Consider the following 15,623-nt stretch of genomic DNA (forward strand, 5'->3'; position numbering starts at 1 on the left):
GGGGAACGGGGGTGTGCCCCCCGGGGTTTTATCCTTAGGGAGGGCTGCGGCGGAGCGGGATGCCATGGATCTATTGGTGATAAACCGCTTATGGACCACTTTGGGGCTCAAACCAGAGCTGGGCGAGCATCCTGCGGGATGTTTTACAACGTGTGGACCGGCGGGGCTGCTCCTCCCATTGCAGCGGCTGTTCCCAGCGGGTTTGGGGGTAAAAGAGGGGTTTTCTGCCAACAGATGTTGGCGATGTCAGCACGGAGCACGTCCGAGATGTGTTTAACGGCCCCGTGAGGGGTTTGGGGGCTCACAGGTGCGTCCCAAACGGCCCCGTCCCACCATGGCCACAGCGCTTATGGGGGGCTTTTGCCCCTCGGCAGGACCCGTCGCCGTGGCAACACGGCCTGGCTGCCCTCACCCAAGATGGACGGCAGGGCTTCACTGCCGGCGGCCATCTTGAGCATGGCCCCTCTGTCGACAAGGCGGAGAGGGCGGCCGCAGCCATCTTGTCGCTCTCCCTGCCTGAGGGCGAGGCCGCCATTTTGGAAGCGGGCACGGGTGCCGCCATTTTGAACGTGTGGTGGTCCTGCCGTGGTGAGGCCCCACGTGTAGCTCCGGTGTCCGCAGCGTCAGGACACGGAGCTGTCGGAGCACGTCCAGAGGAGGCCGAGCAGGGGCTGGGGCAGCTCCTGTGTGGAGCCCGGCTGGGAGCATTGGGGCTGGAGGAGAGAGGCTGCTGGGAGCTCTCAGAGCAGCTTCAAGGGGGGTATAAGGGACCTGCGGCAGGGATAGGACGAGGGGTGATGGAACTGGAACAGGGAACTTCAACTTGGAGAAGAGGAAGCTCTTCCCTGTGAGCGCGGTGGGACGCTGGAGTGGGCTGAATGGAGTTGAACCGGTTCAAGGCCTGGGCTTGGAGCAGCCTGCTCTAGTGTGAGGTGTCCCTGCCCATGGCAGCGGTTGGGACTGGACGGGGTTTGAGCCCTTCCCAACGCATCCCATCCCATGATGGATTCCATGCCTATTTCCATGACAACACGACGGCTGCGCCATGCGCCCCCCCCATCCCGCGCAGTGCCTTCCCCTCCTCTCCCCGCCTCGTTGTGCGCGGGCGCGGCCACGCCCCCTCTCTCGCGCGCACGCGCGGCTCCTCTCCCGCGGCGTCAGTCGGGCCTGGGGCGCGGAGCGGGGCGGATCGGAGCGGACCGGACGGGCCCGGAGCCGGGATGGAGGCGCCGCCCGCACCCCCCAGCGTTCCCCCCGCTCCGTGCAGCGCTGCCCGCAGCCTGCAGGACGAGCTGACGTGCCCGGTGTGCCTCGAGTACTTCAACGACCCGGTGCTGGTGGCCGAGTGCGGGCACAACTTCTGCCGCGCCTGCGTGACCCAGTGCTGGGAGGACTCCGCTCGCCGCCTCTGCTGCCCTCAGTGCCGGGAGCCGGTGCCGCAACGGCTCTTCCGCCCCAACCGCTCCCTCGGGAACATCGTCCACATCGTCCGCCAGCTCGGCTTACCGCCCAGCCCCGCCGAGCCGCCGCCGGGGCCTCCCGCGCCCTCGCCGCCGCTGCCCGCCGCCGCTCCGCCCGGCCCGCCGGGCCCTCCGCGCTGCCCTCGCCACGGGGAGCCGCTGCGGCTCTACTGCGTGCAGGACCGCCGCGCCGTCTGCGTTGTGTGCCACCTGTCCCGCGAGCACCGGACCCACACCGTGCTGCCCGCCGAGGAGGCGGCCCATGCCCCGGAGGTCAGTGTGGGAGCCTGGCCCCGCTCCATGGGGGATCCGTAAGGGATAAGTGGAAGGAGGAACCCCAGGGAACCCCCCCTGCATGGGGTGCAGTGCCCTTGGCTGCAATAGGGACTCCCTGTCCTTAACAGAGGTGACCCTGCTCATCCCCCAGGACCTAAGGGATCCCCTCGGTGCATTCCCCGTGTCCGTTCAGATGTACCTGGGATGCAGTGGGTGGAGAATGGGGGCTCCTTGTCCAAGTTATGGGGTGCAACAGGGACTCAGCTCCCCCCCACCCAAAGCAGGGAGGATGGGCCTGCAAAACGGAGTTGGGTTTAACTGGGAAGGTGCTGGGTGCAGCCAGTGCGAGGTTCCCCTGCACTGGTGCGAGTGTGCAGGATACCGTTAAACACTCCCCAAGCTGTTTCTATGGGCAGGAATGCACTGGAGTGGACGTGGAGCTGGCTCCTGGGGGTAAGGGGGGGCATAAGAAGGGCTTGAAGTGGAGCAGGACCCCCCCGTCCGAAGGGATTTTCCCCCCAGAGGAGCCGTTCAACCACCATAGGGTGCGGGGGAGACCCCCCCCGGGGCCATTGGGGGGAGTTCCCCGTTGGAATTAATCATTAATTAGGAATGAAGGGGTTAATGAAGGCCCGGGGGGGCCAAGCTGCCGGCCGGGATGTGCAGTGCGCAGCAGCGGATGGACCAGGAGGAGGAGGAGGAGGGAGCTCCAACCACAGCTCCTCCATTCCTGAGTTATCAGCATCGGGGCCGGTGCCTCCTGTTGAAAACTGCTCTTTTGCTGCTCCCCCCCCCCCCCGTTTTTAATGTGCTTTGATGCATTTTTACCATCTCTTTTTGCCTCTCTGGGCGCTGTTTGCCCATCCTGATGCTCCCGTCCTTGCTGTGCTCCCCCGTGTAACCAAACCCTGGGTACAGAGGGCAGAATCCCCGCGGCTCCGTGTTGCGTTTGTGCCAGATGAGCCCTGGTTGCTGCCCAGAGCCCTGCTGCTTCCTGTGGAGCGTTGCTAAGCACCTCCCTGGCTGCCTCCGAGGCCAGAGGCCTCCAAACAAGGGCAGTTGCCAACAGTGAGCTCTTGGTAAAGGCCCTGCGCAGCCTGGAGGCAGCCACCCCCCCATCTCAGTGGGGTTCAGGCAGTCCGGGGGGGCTGGGATGTGAAGGCTCATCCCAAAAGGTGATCCCAAGGGGTTTTCCGGGGGGGTTTGTGCTTGCAGAGGGCTAAAAACTGGCTCTAAGCTGGCTTTTTGCCTTCCTTCCTTCCCTTGTGTCTGTTTTCAGGCTGATTTGGGGGCGGGTTTTGGCTTGCCCCAAACTCAGGGTTGAGGGTGATGGGGCACAGCGTTGGCCTCACCTCTCTTTGGGTTCGTGGTGGTCTCCACCTCAACCCCCCTCAGGTTTGATGGGATTTCAGCACCAGCACTGGAGGGAACCCCATCCCATCCCATCCCTCTGTATTCCTGATGCCGGGGAGGCAGGATCCCAACGGAGCTGCCCTTTGGCCTTGCAGGAGGTGCCCCAGGAGCACTTGAGCTCCCTGAGGAAAGGGCGTGAAGAAGCCAAAGCGGAGAGGGAGAGACAGAGCGAGGACTTGCTGGTGAGTACATGGGGGGGTCCCTGACCCGCTGGCCAGGCCATGGGGTGCCCATCTCCCCCCTTGGGCTCTTGCAGAAGCAAACAGAAGTGGAGAGGCAGAAGATCGTGGCCGAGTGCAAGGAGCTCCGGGGCTTCCTGGAGGAGAAGGAGCAGCTCCTGCTATCCCGCTTGGAAGAGCTGGACAAGGACATCGTGAGGAGGAAGGAGGAGAGCGTGGCCCGGCTCTGCGAGGAGATCGCCCAGCTCGACAAGCTGCTGGCTGAGCAGGGGGCAGAGAGCAGCCCCGGGGGCCAGCCCGGGCAGGTGGGAGCCATGGCGTGGGGTAGGGTTTGCAGCTTGGGGGACACATGCAGCTTGGGGTAGGGTTTGCAGCTTGGGGGACACATGCAGCTTGGGTTAGGGTTTGCAGCTTGGGGCACGCATGCAGCTTGGGACACGCATGCAGCTTGGGACACGCATGCAGCTTGGGACAGGGTTTGCAGCTTGGGTCAGGCATTCAGCTTGGGTTAGGGTTTGCAGCTTGGGACAGGCATGCAGCTTGGGGTAGGGTTTGCAGCTTGGGGTAGGGTTTGCAGCTTGGGGTAGGGTTTGGTGGGGTTGTTGGGTGGGTTTGGTTGGGGTGCAGCTTGGGAGGTGCAGTTGGGAGATTCAGCTTGGGGTAGGGTTTGCAGCTTGGGGCACGCATGTTGTCCTTTAAGAACCACCCTGCTTTCCCATCCACCCTGGGAAAGGAGAAGGGGAAGGGAAAAACCCCGTAATGATGCCCTGGTTCTGCCATTTCCATGGGCCCGTGCTTTGGGAATGGGCTGGGGGCTGATCCCCCATGGGGCTGCTCCAGGGAAGGCTTTGGGCTCATCCTTTCTCGGTGTTTTCCTCTTTTCCCAGGTCGTTGCCCCATCTGGAAGCAGGTGAGAAGCTGAGCCCTTGCTGGGGCTCACACTGGGGGTTCCAGCTCCCCCCCCCACCCCAGGGTGTCACCAAGCCCAAAGCCAGGCTTGGGGCATCTCCCAGAGGGAAACCATGGAGTAACTTGGGGTGGTGAGGGCCAGAACCCCCCCCGCCAACCTGGCCCTAATGCTGTTGGGCCAGGAGGCCACTGATCCAACCCCAAACCTCCCCTTCCTTCCCTGCTTGGAGGCTGGGGGGTTCTGTTATTCCCATTGGGAGCCTAATGCTGCTTTGCTGTCCCCAGCTTTGAGAGCTGGATGTTCTGCAAGCCCGAGGCTGGCTTCACCGAGCTGGAGAAGAAACTCAAGAGCTTCTCCCAGAAGAGTGCAGTGCTCAAGGAGGTCTTGCTGGAGTTCAAGGGTGAGCCCTGCCACAGGATCCCTCCCAAAGCTGCTGCTCCCCATGGGGTTGAGTTCCTGAGCTGTGCTCTTGCTTCCCCTCGTTGGGACAGCTCCATTTGAGCAAGTGCTGAAAAGCAAGAGCAGCAGCACATTGCCCTTGGGTTCCTTGGAGCCTGGAGGTCTCCATCCACTGCCGTTGCCAAGCAGGGGCATGGGTGGCTGCCGTGCAGCAGGGATGGGGGCTGTGTGGTTGTCAAAGTCCCCTGGCACAAAAGCAGCTGAACTCCTCTCTTCTCTCCCCTCAGAGAACCTCAGGTTCGAGCTGGAGAACGACACAGGTGAGTGCATCGCCTTCCTCCATGGCCTTAATGCAGGAGTTTGGGCTTCTCCAGGCAGGAGAGGAGGAAAACCCCTGCTGGTGCTGCCAAGGGAAGAGCGGGAATGGTCCCAGTGCTGGGAGGTGCAGCCCTGGGGCTTGTGGGGCTCTGCAGGAGGCCTTTATCCCTGCTCCTGGGTGTTGGATGCGCTCCGGGATGGACTCTGCTGGATGGGTGCAGGATGGAGCCAGCTCTCAGCAGCCTCCGCTCTTCCCTGCTCCTGAGCACAAAACCAGCCCTTAAACACGGGGGTATTTGCTTATTCCAGCACTTGGAAGGGACTGAAGGGACCTGGGATGTGGGGCAGCTTGGGCTATAGGGGGGGTGTCCCTGCCTGTGGCAGGGGTTGGAAACGGGATGAGCTCCAAGGTTCCTTCCAGTCCAGACCATTCCATAATCTGGATAGCCTGGAGAAGAGAAGGCTGCGTGGAGACCTCATAGCAGCCTTCCAGTATCTGAAGGGGGCTATAGGGATGCTGGGGTGGACTCTTCATTAGGGACTGTAGTGATGGGACAAGGGGTAATGGGTTAAAACTGAAACAGGGCAAGTTTAGATTGGATATAAGGAGGAAATTCTTTCCTGTGAGGGTGGTGAGGCACTGGAAAGGGTTGCCCAAGGAGGTTGTGAATGCTCCATCCCTGGCAGTGTTCAAGGCCAGGTTGGACGAGGCCTTGGGTGATGGCGGGGGGTTGGAACTGATGATCTTAAGGTCCTTTCCAACCCTCACTATTCTATGATCCTATAAAACACTCTTCCAGCCCAGAAATCTCTGTTCCAGAGTGAGGGAGGTGCCTGGGATGGGATGGGGGCTGGAGGTTTTCCAGCAGGGCTCTGCCTGCTCCTCCGCTTGCATTAGGAACTGGAGCCTGCTCCTTGCTCCCTGCAGCTCTTTGAGTGCTTAAAGCCTGAGGCGACCCCTTCCTGTGGGGCAGAGCCAAAGAGAGCGGGATCCTTGGCTCGCAGGCGCTCCCATCCCTGTTTCCCCCCCTTTCCCAGGTGATCTCTCCCTGGACCCGGACACAGCCAACCCCTACCTGGTGCTGTCGGAGGACAAGAGGAGCGTGCGGCTCCGCAGCGCCCCGCAGGAGCTGCCTCCCAACCCCAAGCGCTTCGATTACTCCTTCAGCGTGCTGGCAGCCGAGGGGTTCGTGGCTGGGAGGCACTACTGGGAGGTGGAGGTGGGCGATGGGGAGAGCTGGGTGCTGGGGGCGGCGCGCGAGTCCGTGCGCAGGAAGGAGAAGATCGACTTCGCCCCCGAGGAGGGGATCTGGGCGGTGGGGTTGAACTGGAAGGGGAAGAACTGGGATCAGTACCAGGCTTTCACCTCCCCAGAGACGCCCCTGTCCCTGTGTGAGAGGCCCAGGAAGATCGGGGTCTACCTGGACTATGAGGGCGGGTGGGTGGCGTTCTACAACGCCGACAACATGGCTCCGATCTTCACCTTCACCGCCGCCTTCACCGAGAAGATCTTCCCCTTCTTCTGGCTCTTCTATGTGGGCTCCTCCCTCTCCCTCTGCAATTGAGGCTCCAGGTTCTGTACCCCCCCCCAGGTGACCTGCAAGTAGGGTCCTGTCCCTTTCCCTGCCCTGCTCTCTGCAGAGCCCCCAGCCCTCCTCGTTGTCCCTTGTTCTGCTGTTTTCTCGTTGAGTTCCAGTTCCAGTTCTGAGTCTCGTTTCTCACACCAAAAACCTTCCTGCAGGGCAGCAGTCGTGGAGGGTGATGGCTGAAACAGCCCCGTTGTGGGGTTATTCCTGCTCAGGAAGGGATCCCATAGGTTTTGTTTGCTGTTCTGTTTCAAGTTGGCTGCCCCATGTGGACAGGGATGTAACCAGGGACGGAAGCTCCCCTAGGGGTTACTGGCATCCTGCATTGTTCCAAAGCTGTTGTGCACCCCGGGAAGCTCTAGAAGGCTGGAAAACCAGCGTGAGGAGCAGAGGCTCCATTCCCAGCCCTGGTTCCTGATGCAGTTGCTCTGCAGGTCACCTTTTAGGTTCCCTTTCACCTCATCCTTGCTTTCCTTTCCCTTTGGGAAAGGGCTGAGTTCATCTCCTCGCTGTTGGTAGCACCAAGAGAGCAAAACCTCATCCCCTTCCTCACCGCTTCCCCCAGCAGCACTGAGCATCCGTAGGGTTGGGAATGGAGGGAGATGGGATGAGTTTTGGGGTGTAGCCATGGGGACATGCAGGGAAGCAGCGGTTTAGGGTTGCTTTGTGGGTAGAGCCTGATGGAATGGGGCCTGTATCCGTTGGGAAGGAGGGGGAAGCTTGTTTTCAATGTGATCTCGTGCTCATAACCCCCGGCTCGCCCTCGTGTGTTCCACGATGCTTCCTTGTCCCTGCCCTGTCACTGTTTAGTGGGGAAATAAAAGTTGCTGTGCAAAAAACCACCACCAAAATCCCTGGAATGGAATTCCCCAAACTCCTCTTTCCTGGGCCGCCTGCAGCAGGAAAAGCGGCTCTCGGGTCCTCAGCCCCCCCTCATTGAGGTGAATGGGGCTTGGGGGCACCTCTCTTTGTCCCTATCAGCTCTTTGTGGGGGTGGCTCTGGGGAGGGTTGAAATGGGGGTGCCCCCAGATGGGGGTCACGGAGCATCCCTGGAATGCTGAGGAAGAGGTAAATGCTGCTCATAGGATATGGGGAACCATCCCCACATCAGTGACACCCGTGTCCAAGGCCAGAGCTGGCACGGCCTCAGCCCCCTCCACCTCCATCGTCCTTTTACTGCGCTGAACATGGAAAACCTCAGGATTTGGGGGTGACTCGGCCAAAACCAGGGAAAATCTCCCTTTCCCCGCTCTTTTCCATAGAAACTCAGCACTGAGCTGGCTGCTGCAAGTGGGGAAACCGCCTTGGACACAGAATGAGCCTTTATTGAGGATGCTGCTGGGATGAGGATGCTCACAGTGGGAGGGATTCAGGGAGGAGGCTCCATGTGTGCGAGCCCAGGGTTTGGCAGGGAAGCGCCGCTCCTTCCCCACTCCTTGTGCTCTTGGCACTGCTGGGGGGGCCCAGCACCACCCTCATCCATCACCCCTCATGCTCTGACCTCAGTCCAAGGAGGATGCATCCTGTGAGCCAGCCCCCTCCATCCCCTGGCCTTGGGATGCTCCCGCATCCTGGATCCCGATCCCTTCCCGATCCGCAGCAATGGGAGCCGGGGTCTCCTGCTGCTCCCCACCGCTCCCCAGCGTGGCCCCAGTGCCCGGCGGGGCCGGGGGCTCCCCGGGGGGGTGGCTCTTGCTCTTGTGGGCCGCGACGTTGTCCCTCTTCTCGAACCTCTTGCCGCAGAGCTCGCAGGAGAACTGGTACCCGGCGGCGGCGCCGTGCTTCTTCATGTGCCAGTTGAGGGAGGCCTTCTGGCGGCACGTGAAGCCGCACACCTCGCACCTGGGGGGCACAGAGAGGCAGGGATGGGGCTCACCAGGGGACCCGGGCTCACCCCAGTTCGGAGCTGGGGTTGTAATGGGGGGGCTTGGTAAAGGCACCGCAGCGCAGCCCCCAGGTAAGGAGGTGCAGAGCTCTGCTTAGACCCAGCTCATTGCACTCCTTAGGTCCCTGCTCGCTGCTCTCCTTAGGTCCCTGCTCGCTGCTCTCCTTAGATCCCTGCTCGCTGCTCTCCTTTAGGACCCAGTTTATTGCGCTCCTTAAATCCCAGCTTATTGCTCTCCTAGATCCCATTTTACTGCTCTCCTTTAGGACCCAGCTTACTGCTCTCCTTAAATTCCAGTTTATTGCTCTCTTTGGGTCCCTGCTTGCTGCTGTCCTTAAATCCCTGCTGATTGCTCTCCTTTAGGACCCATCTTACTGCTCTCCTTAGATCCCTGCTCACTGCTCTCCTTTAGGACCCAGCTTATTGCCCTCTTTAAATCCCATCTTATTGCTCTCCTAGATCCCATTTTACTGCTCTCATTAAATCCCAGTTTAGTACTCTCCTTCAATCCCATTTTACTGCTCTCCTTCAATCCCATTTTACTGCTCCCCTTCAATCCCATTTTACTGCTCTCCTTCAATCCCATTTTACTGCTCTCCTTCAATCCCATTTTACTGCTCTCCTTCAATCCCATTTTACTGCTCTCCTTCAATCCCATTTTACTGCTCTCCTTCAATCCCATTTTACTGCTCTCCTTCAATCCCATTTTACTGCTCTCCTTCAATCCCATTTTACTGCTCTCCTTCAATCCCATTTTACTGCTCCCTTCAATCATTATTCCTTCAATCCCATTTTACTGCTCTCCTTCAATCCCATTTTACTGCTCTCCTTCAATCCACTGCTCTCCTTCAATCCCATTTTACTGCTCTCCTTCAATCCCATTTTACTGCTCTCCTTCAATCCCATTTTACTGCTCTCCTTCAATCCCATTTTACTGCTCTCCTTCAATCCCATTTTACTGCTCTCCTTCAATCCCATTTTACTGCTCTCCTTCAATCCCATTTTACTGCTCTCCTTCAATCCCATTTTACTGCTCTCCTTCAATCCCATTTTACTGCTCTCCTTCAATCCCGCTCTCCTTCAATCCCATTTTACCTCTTTCAATCCCATTTTACTGCTCTCCTTCAATCCCATTTTACTGCTCTCCTTCAATCCCATCTTACTGCTCTCCTTCAATCCCATTTTACTGCTCTCCTTCAATCCCATTTTACTGCTCTCCTTCAATCCCATTTTACTGCTCTCCTTCAATCCCATCTTACTGCTCTCCTTCAATCCCATTTTACTGCTCTCCTTCAATCCCATTTTACTGCTCTCCTTCAATCCCATCTTACTGCTCTCCTTCAATCCCATTTTACTGCTCTCCTTCAATCCCATTTTACTGCTCTCCTTCAATCCCATCTTACTGCTCTCCTTCAATCCCATTTTACTGCTCTCCTTCAATCCCATCTCACTGCTCTCCTTCAATCCCATTTTACTGCTCTCCTTCAATCCCATTTTACCGCTCTCCTTCAATCCCATTTTACTGCTCTCCTTCAATCCCATTTTACTGCTCTCCTTCAATCCCATTTTACTGCTCTCCTTCAATCCCGTGCTCGGGGTGATGGGGCCGGTACTCACTGCAGAGGCTTCTCCCCTGTGTGGATGCGCCTGTGGATGATGAGGTTGCTGCTGGTGCGGAAGGAGCGGGCACAGAACTCGCAGATGTAGTCCCTCTTGTCTGGGAGCAGAGGGAAGGGCTCAGGGGCAGGCACTGGGATGTGCTGCGGCCCCATGGGCCCAACTCACCGCTGTGCAGCTTCTCGTGCTCCTTGAGGTGCTTCTTGAAGTTGAAGGATTTGCCGCAGCTGGGCTCCGAGCACGTGAAGGTTTTCTGGTGCACGTGCTGGTACTTCCTATGGTGCTGGTGTGCGGGGAGAAGGGAGGTCGGGGATGGGAGGAGGCACATGGAGGAAGCACCAAGGGCCCCCGTTCCACCCCCAATGGAGCTTGAAGTGGGACCCATGGGGCCAACAAGTCCCATGGCTCCATGGGCAACCCAGCCTGCCCCATTCCCAGAGCACCCCCAAGCAAGCAACCCCTGCCCCCTGTGGACGCCTCACGTTCAGGTACTGCCGGTTGGAGAAGATCTTGCCGCAGCCCTCGAAGTCGCACAGGAGGATCTCGCGCTTGGCTGCCTTCCTATGGGATACGGGGGGGGAACCAGGTCAGGGAGGATGCTCCGGTCCCCCCCGGGGTGCTCCCTGCTGGAGGCTGGGTTCAAACACACGGGAAGGGGATGGAGCCCCCGGCCCCACGCACCGGATCCTCTTGGGGCCGATCTGCGCCACGTCCTCATCGCTCGCCCGCGCTCGTCTCCTGCAGCTGCAATGGGAGAGAAGGGGCTGGAGTGAGGCTCTTGTGTCCCCCCCAGTGAAGCCCCCACTGAAAGCAGCCCCTGGGCACCCTTTCCCTGCTGTTCCCTCCATCCTGGGGGCTTCCCCCCCATCCCAGCGGGAAGCGGCGCTGACAAATGCACCTCTGAGGCATTAGAAATGGGAGCACGCTCTTTATTGCTCATTGCAAGCCTTTCACATGGCTCTGGGCACGTCCCAGGACGCTGAGGGTGGTGTCAGGCTCACACCAGCCTCGTTTGAGCTATTTATCCACAGGGAATTCCGTCCTGGAATGAAGGAAAAGGGCGTTAAAAGCAGGACTGCTTCTATGGGGGGCAGAATAAAGAGGCTGCAATAGACAGCTCACCCTCAGCACGGGGCTGCGCATCCCTGCCCACAGCCTCTTCCAACACGCTTTGAGCTCAGGATGGGGTCACCCTTGGGATGAACACGCCAAGGAAAGGGTGGTCCAGCTCCGTTCTTCCAGGTGCTGCTGCAAGGAAAAGGGGGAATGAACCAAAGAGCATCCCTGTCACTGAATCCAGCCCGGAGCTCCGGTGGAATCAGGTGGGAGCTGGGGTCCCGCAGCACAGCGGCAGCAAGGGGAGGGGGAAAGCAAACGCAGCTTTACCATCACATCTTCCACTGCTGGGCCTGGGTCTTCACTCTTGCACCAAGCAGGAGATGTGACAACCGGAGCTGGAAGGAGGCAGGAAGGGCGCTGAGCACCACAACGAAGCGGGGACCCCGTGTCCCAGTGAAGGGGCTCCCGTGTGGAGCAGCGGGTACTCACGCCTGGGCCTGCCGGTCCCCTCTGCCATCGGGTGCATGGAGCAGGATGGGGTGAACGTGCTCATTCCAGTGGAAAAGGGGACTTGGACCCCTCCTTGTTGTTGTGTGGGGTGGAAGGAGCCAGCTCCTTCTGTGCCAGCCCCACACGGGCCAGCCTCTGCCTTCAGCACCGAGCCCAACCTCTCCTTGCAAAGAGCCAGGAACAGAGGGAGGAGCTCAGGGCAGAGCTGGGAATGTGGAGGCTGGGAAGGCAGCATCAAACCCAACCCTCAGTGCAAAGAGCAGCGCTGAGCAGAGGCTGCAGATGGAGTCAGCATCGGCGTCCTTGTCCCTTGGGCAACCTCACTTCTGCCCCATATCCATGAGTGAGAGCAGTGGCTGCTGCTCCAGGTGAGGAGGGGTGGGATGGATGGAGGGATGAATGGAGGATGGATGGATGGATGGATGGATGGATGATGGAGGGATGGATGGAGGGATGAATGGATGATGGATGGATGGATGATGGAGGGATGGATGGATGGATGGATGGATGGATGATGAATGCATGGATGATGGATGCATGGATAATGGAGGGATGGATGATGGAGGGATGGATGATGGATGATGGATGATGGATGGATGATGGAGGGATGGATGATGGATGATGGATGGATGGATGATGGAGGGATGGATGATGGATGATGGATGCATGGATGATGGAGGGACGGATGATGGATGTTTTTGCTGTTACAACCTCCAGACTGCTCAGAAGCTTCATGGTGATGATTTAAGGGGTCTTTGTGCCCCTCCATGAGCACCCCTTCCCCAGCAGCACACCTCCAACCACCCAGGACCAGCTCCACAAGACGCAGTGGATGAGATGAAGACTCCTTAAACCCCTTATAGTGAAGCTGCTTGGCAGCCCCAGCACCCAACAAGCTCTGCTCTGTGACGGCGGCATCACAAGGACACGTGGTGCCCCAGATTGAACACCCAATAGCGCTGGGTTGGATGGTTCCTACCTGGCTCCTCGGCATGGGAGGCACCATCGGCATCCCCAAAACACTCATTCAGTGGCCATGGGGAGCTGGGTACCCCAAGATGAGCGCGCAGTGCCCATCCCCAGCATCCCCACCGGAACACGGCACCGTGACCCACCTCACTCGTCCGCTCTTCTCCTCGGATGGGCTGGAGCTGCTCGGGCTCTGCTCCTCTGGGGGCTGCTCCTCCTTGATGGGGTTCTTGGGGGCCCTGCTCTGGCTTGGGCGTCGCTGCGGCTCTGACTCACTGGGGAGAAGAGAGGGTTGGGATAGGAACCACGGATGGATGTGGGGGGGTACGGATGGGGTCGGCTATGGGATGCACAGTGGGATGGTTCCCTCATTTAAGCACCACAAGGACCTTGCTCCCATCCATCGAGGGCAGCAGGCTCAGAGCCTGGGATGATCCCAGTCCTTAGGCTCCTTCCCAGCAGCTCCCAGTGCTCCTCACCTGGCCGGGGACGGGTGGTAGCTCTCATCACGCAGGTCATCGGTGTAGGTCAGGTCATCGTCCTCAGCCAAGTCCTCATCTTCCTCCTCCTCCTCCTCCTCCTCCTCCTGGGGCTCAGGCCCCTGCTTCACCTCCTCCTCTGGGATGAGCGCGCTGCAGGAACACAGTGAGCAAGGAATGGGATAGAGGGGTCCAAGCTCCTTCCCTGGGGGGAGATTCCTCCATGGCATCACTCACCTCCCGTGGGCCTTCCCCGTGGTCCCTGTCTCTGCTGGCACCTGGGGCGCTGCAAGGAGATGATGGGGGCAGTAAACTGAAGCTGGGATGCTGGGAGAGGATGGGGAACGGAGCTGGAGGCGTTGGGAAGGACCCGGCCGGTGCCATCCATGCAGTTGGATGCTCAGGAAGGGACCTCTCCAACCCAAACCATTCTGTGACTCCACCGGATGAAGCCCAACCTCTTCTCAAGAACACGGCACCCCCAAAGCTTGGGGGGTGGCTTTCAGTGGGGCGTGGGACACCCCCGATGGATGGGACGGGGCAGAGCTCTAGGTTGGGGCAGCAAAGGGGCCGCGGCGCTCACCTGCACCAACGCCAGCGCCAGCTCCCGGCTCTTCCCCCTCTGCTCCGGGCTCCCCGGTCCCCCCGCGCCGCAGCGAGCGCCGGCGCCCGCTGCCCCCCGGCTTCCCCCCGGGCTCCTCGCTGCCGGGGGCCCCCCAGGAGAAGCTGTGCCCGGCCACGCACTCCCACACGAGCGGGGCCGCGCTGCCCGGCGCCGGCGCCTTCACGTCCGGGACGAAGCCGCACTCCTGGCCGTGGCCATGGGACAGCACCACGAGGCGCTGCAGGGCCTCGGCGTGGAGCAGGACGGGAGCCGGCTCGCCTGTGGGGCACCAGAGCAAGGGATGGGTGAGCACCAGCCCCAGGCTCTCCATGGGGTCTCTCTGCCTTCCCCCCTGAGGTTCCCACCTTCCTCAAGGAGTTCCCTCACAACCAGGCCTGGGAATGCCAAGACCCCCACTGCAGCCAAGCCCAGCACCGCAATGCAACGGGAACCTTCTCCCTTCACCATAAAGCTCTCCCAGACCCCATTAATGCTCAAGGCACCTACCCGGGCTCCAGACGCAGCCATGGGAGCTGTACCTGCAGTGGGAAGAGGGGCAATGAGCGGGGCTGACCCTTCCCACTGCCCATCCCAAGGGATGGCGGCGCCCAGCACGGACCTGTCCAGGAGGAACTGGGCGAGCTGGGAATGGAGGGCGAAGCCGAGCTGCTCCTTGAGGCGGCACCAGCGCTCCAGGTGCCCCCCGATGCGGATCCGGCACTTGCTGCGCCGCGCATCCAGCTCCCGGCGCTTCTGGCGGCGGATGCAGTCGGGAGCGCGCTGCCGGGTGGGACGGCCCGGATCCATCGGGAGCGGCTGCGGGACACAGGGGTCAGGGTGGGATACAGGGATGGGATAGAGGGATACAGGGATGGGATAGCTCCATGAGGGGATACAGAGGGATGGATGGGCAGTGGGCTACCGGGATGGGATAGATGGATACAGGGATGGGATAGCTCCATGGAGGGATGCAGAGGGATGGATGTGCAGTGGGATATGGGGACGGTCAGGGGATTATGGGGATGGGATAGAGGGATATAGGGATGGGAAAACTCCATGGAGGGATGCAGAGGGATGGATGGGCAGTGGGATATGGGGATGGGATAGAGGGATATGGGGATGGGATAGAGGGATACCGGGATGGGGCAGCTCCATGGGGGGATGCAGGAGGTTGGATGGATGGCGGATACAGGAATAGGACAGTGAGAAACGGAGGGAGCCCGGCTCCATGGGGAGGGTCTGGGGGGGTCATGCGGGGACATGGGAAAGAACCCCCCCCAGGCCACGCCCCCTGTAGCCCACCACCCCGCTTCGGCCACGCCCCCTCCCTTTAGCCCCGCCTCTCTCCTTCCCGCCATTTCTCCCCGCGGCCCCCCCACTGCCCCCTACTGCCCCCCCCGTCCGCCCGCCGCGGTCCCGTTCCCGCCGCCGGGCCTTAAAGCGGCCTCCTCAGCGGGGACGGCGGAACGGGCCGGGACGGGAAGAGAACGGAAGGGAAGGGGGGGGGGCCCAGGCCCTGTCCCGCTCCCCCGGCCCCGCAGCAGCCGTGCCCGCCGCCGCCCACCCTCCTCCGCGGGGCCGCGCTCCATCGCACCCCGCGGTGGCCCCACCCCGGGGCCGTGCCCCCTTTAAGAGCCAACGACACCACCCGCCCCCCCCATGGCTCACGCTGCTCAGGTACCGGGACAAGATGGCGGAGGCACCGCCTCCTTCCCCCGCGCATGCGCGTTGGGGTCGGGCCGCGGACCGGCGCTGGGTCGGGTTTTGGGGTGAAATATCCCCTTTTGGGGACATTTTTGGGGTGTTTCGAGCCCCCCCCCCCCCACCCCGAAGCTCGGGTTGGGTCCCGGTTGGGGTTGGTTTGGGGAAGGCAGAGCCGCGGTTACCCAGAGCCCCACAGCGCTGCCCTTCAGCCGGCCCTGGCCTGGCTAATAAATAACAGCAATAATGGTAATGAT

At 60.6% G+C, this 15,623-nt stretch overlaps 3 protein-coding genes across 4 annotated transcripts in view; 2 read left to right on the forward strand and 1 right to left on the reverse strand.

The window, feature by feature from the left end:
• POLR1H (RNA polymerase I subunit H) overlaps positions 1-15,623 on the forward strand; it is an 87,047-nt gene that overhangs the window by 42,311 nt on the left and 29,113 nt on the right. The window lies entirely within an intron of this gene.
• On the forward strand, positions 1,181-6,585 carry LOC133216008 (E3 ubiquitin-protein ligase TRIM7-like). Its single transcript, XM_061360420.1, has 6 exons — positions 1,181-1,733; positions 3,245-3,331; positions 3,406-3,647; positions 4,523-4,638; positions 4,925-4,957; positions 5,994-6,585. Exons 1-6 carry the CDS (start codon positions 1,221-1,223, stop codon positions 6,518-6,520), a joined length of 1,518 nt encoding a protein of 505 aa, XP_061216404.1. The 5' UTR covers positions 1,181-1,220; the 3' UTR covers positions 6,521-6,585.
• Positions 8,045-15,391, reverse strand: LOC133216021 (zinc finger protein 692-like). The gene is made up of 12 exons (XM_061360432.1): positions 15,347-15,391; positions 14,285-14,481; positions 14,173-14,204; positions 13,645-13,944; positions 13,299-13,347; positions 13,062-13,214; positions 12,729-12,857; positions 10,726-10,788; positions 10,527-10,605; positions 10,213-10,327; positions 10,045-10,144; positions 8,045-8,384 (listed from the first exon to the last, which is right to left on the reverse strand). Exons 1-12 carry the CDS (start codon positions 15,386-15,388, stop codon positions 8,045-8,047), a joined length of 1,599 nt encoding a protein of 532 aa, XP_061216416.1. The 5' UTR covers positions 15,389-15,391.

Source organism: Neopsephotus bourkii, unplaced genomic scaffold (assembly GCF_033783945.1).
Source record: "Neopsephotus bourkii isolate Nb327-2 ecotype Australia unplaced genomic scaffold, CSIRO-AGI_Nbou_v1 NB_1025, whole genome shotgun sequence".
Taxonomy (NCBI): domain Eukaryota; kingdom Metazoa; phylum Chordata; class Aves; order Psittaciformes; family Psittacidae; genus Neopsephotus; species Neopsephotus bourkii.